Here is a 3,146-nt window from a genome sequence, read left to right on the forward strand (position 1 = left end):
ATTTTAGGGGAGGCCGAGCTTCCCTTGCAGTCCGAGAGCAATCGCCACTGTAATGTACATACATTGGCAGATGTTAGTTTCTGCATTAAATGCATGTATAGTATATATATGTACTCAATATGAAGCCTGTACTTAAAACACAGCCCAGAATCCTAATCAAACATTATAGTAGCGGATGTCATTATGAATCTTATTATGAATTTACTTCTCATGACTTTAAATATTTTGATCACTGTAATTGTCGTTTTTTATTTTTTATTAACAGAACCCATAAAACAATAAATGATCTGACGAAATGAAAATGACAAAGATGAGGCTGTCTCTTACTGAAGTTGCAAGTAGGCAGAGTTCAGTGTCCTGCCCTCCAGTTCCATTTCAGTTAAATTACAGATGCATGGCCCAAAAAAAAAAAAGAGCACCATTTCAGCCATTTTAAAGCGTTCTCAATAATTTACACAGTGCTTCTGAAACTCTTTCCTCTTCTCTAGTTTGTTTCCAATGCACTACCCCACAACCCTAAACAACCCTGTAGAAACAAATACGGTACGTACACAACACAAAGACACTTTAGGCCTGATATTTACTCTCTCCTAAGGGCAGTTCAGAGCCACTGTTGCTAAGTATGACTTATGCTGCATTCACCCCCAATTTGGAAACGATAGAATTCTTTTCCGTAACTCAGTAATATGTATGTCTTCCAATAACATTTCTTATTCCATGAGTACAAACTTCATTTTGTGCTAGTGGTGTTCACCATGGTGAAACATATCAGCGTCACATCAAGCAGAAACACTTTTATACTGACACTTTTATACGTTTTGCCAATGGAATCTGTTAAGAGTGGACAAACGTGCACTGTAGCGCCCGCAATTTGGGATTGAAGGTGCATCGATTAAGTGAAAATTAGTCAACAATCAAATTTATGGATTATTATTTTTGATAATTGGTGAATCATTGAGATCCCCTTTTTGATTCAAAATCGTCCGAATGCTCAGAAATTCGTAATAAGGTTAAGTTTGTGTCTGCCTGACCAGGCCCATCCTCCACATACAGCGCCTCACCCTCACAGTACCACAAAATGTTGCACATTCGTGTTGAAATAGCGGCCTGTCATGTTTGAGTCCATGCACTACTTTACATGGCATCAAAAACTGTGAGCAAGAAGCAGGTTTGTGTGCGTGTGTCGTTATAATATAGTTGAAAAGCCATTTAAAAAGATCATTCATAGAGCCGGCGTTGATTCACGGCAAGGTTCGACCTTTATGCAATTCAGCAATTTAGGTTGATCCAAAAAAAAAAAAAAAGTGAACTCTCATTTGTTTTCGGTGACTTGAAATGAGTTACAAATGATCCCTAAGGATAGCATCCATCAGCGATATTTTATCAAGTATCAGGGACCAATCGTTCTCAATTTCCTATTCTTGATCTAAGGCTAAAATTGAATTGTGAAAAAAAAAATCCCCTTTTTTTCTGTGTTCGACTAAACAAATACGCATTCATTTTTTTCCCATTTATTTGATGGCAAACTGAACATGGAAGGCATGAACGACACACTTCTTTTGTGTTGCGTGTTATTTGTTTCAGTATGGAGAAGCAATTGACAGAGGAAAGAGGGCATTAAAGCGCATATAAAAAAATGAACAACTTTTACATGCGATGTCACTCATGCGATGTCAACTCTGAAGTCTACAAAAGGTTTTGTCTGGCTGTTAGTTGGGAGAAGCTTAATCACGCGACAAGATAATTACACAAAACACATTGCCAACACAACAAAGTACAGTACTTCATCGGGGGGGCCAAGGACATGAAACCGAATATGCATTTCAACAAGAATTTGCATTTCAACATGCAAGAATATGCATTTCAACTCCTGAATAGATGACTGATAGGAGAAACCCCCGGAAACAAACGAGAACTGAAAGAGGCTGCAGTAAAGGCCTGGAAAAAGCATTTCAAATGAAGTCTGCTGAAGTCAATGGCTCGCAGGCTTGATGAAAGTAAGGCTTAGGCCACCAAACATGAAATGTTATAGAGGGCTCCGTCCTTTTAGCAATTACCCACAATGCACTACCGGCGGCCATATTGGAGGGCTGTTATGGCTGTCCCTGGAAGTCGTGTATGGCTTGTTTATAACAGCCCTCCAATATGGCCGCTGGTAGTGCATTGTGGGTAATTGCTAAAAGGACAGAGCCCTCTATTCACTTTAATTTAAATGTAACAATATCCGTTCCAAATACTTTTGCTCACCTGAAAAGTGGGAGGGTACAAACAAAAGGTGCTCTGCCCTGAGTGGATTAACACATGTAGATGTCATGCAAATACCATGAAATAAAATCTAAAGTGCTGACTGTGTGTGTGCGTGCGTTAATCCATCCATTTTCTAATCCGCTTCATCCTCACGAGGATTGCGGACGTGCTGGAGCCTATCCCAGCTGTCTTCGGTCAGTAGGCAAAGTACACCCTGAACCGGTTGCCAGCCAATCGCAGGGCACGCGGAGACGAACAACCATCCGCGCTCACACCCACCCCCCCCAAATCAATATAACTTCGGTTGCTGCAGAGATACACGGGTAAGTTTCACACAGCAGTTGTCAACTGTTGACATTGGCTTCTTTTTGAAGGTAATGTTTGAATTGTTATCTCTAATGCAGACATAGAATTTAACTCAAAAAAAAAATTTCAACACAACAGCTGCACGGCTGCAAAATCCAAACAGAACAACGAATGCAGCATTGGACCTCATCGGACGGTAAGTCAGAATGATGTCGTCACATTGCAACACGCTCCTCTCTGCCCTTCATCTGTTCGCAACCTGTTGATGGACAGTAAATTAATCGAGCTATTCTGTTTTTTGGGGGAGTTGTCTTTAAATTGTCCAATCTAAGTGATCACAATTTGTGCAAGTAAGCCTCTTACCTTCCACGACCTACGTTCCAGCCCAAACCTGTTGCTTGCTTTAGATTTGCTCCTGTGAGAAGTGTTGAAAAGAAACATATTTCTGCTCACACGGGAACACCGATAAACACTTGTCTGGGATCCAGTGCTAAGCATGATGTGCCAACTTCATAATAGTCTATCCATCCGTATTCTGAACCGCTTATCCAATGCTACCGCCTTTCAAAGAAAGGTGGGGGTGTGTTTGTGGG

At 40.7% G+C, this 3,146-nt stretch overlaps 1 protein-coding gene across 2 annotated transcripts in view; it reads right to left on the bottom strand.

The window, feature by feature from the left end:
• Positions 1–2,462: 2,462 nt before the first annotated feature.
• The window catches only part of tdrd5 (tudor domain containing 5), a 13,499-nt gene continuing 12,815 nt past the window's right edge, over positions 2,463–3,146 (bottom strand). Inside the window, exons 16-17 of one of the 2 annotated variants that reach the window (XM_019859043.1) lie at positions 2,917–2,968; positions 2,463–2,812 (exon numbers count right to left, since the gene is read on the bottom strand). In XM_019859043.1, coding sequence (XP_019714602.1) covers positions 2,755–2,812; positions 2,917–2,968 — 110 coding nt within the window. In that variant the 3' untranslated portion in view covers positions 2,463–2,754. The remainder of the gene's footprint in view (positions 2,813–2,916; positions 2,969–3,146) is intronic. The other variant, XM_019859048.1, reaches the window with a different exon arrangement.

This window comes from Hippocampus comes, unplaced genomic scaffold (genome assembly GCF_001891065.2).
Source record: "Hippocampus comes isolate QL1 unplaced genomic scaffold, H_comes_QL1_v1.1 scaffold26, whole genome shotgun sequence".
In the NCBI taxonomy this organism is placed as follows: Eukaryota; Metazoa; Chordata; class Actinopteri; order Syngnathiformes; family Syngnathidae; genus Hippocampus; species Hippocampus comes.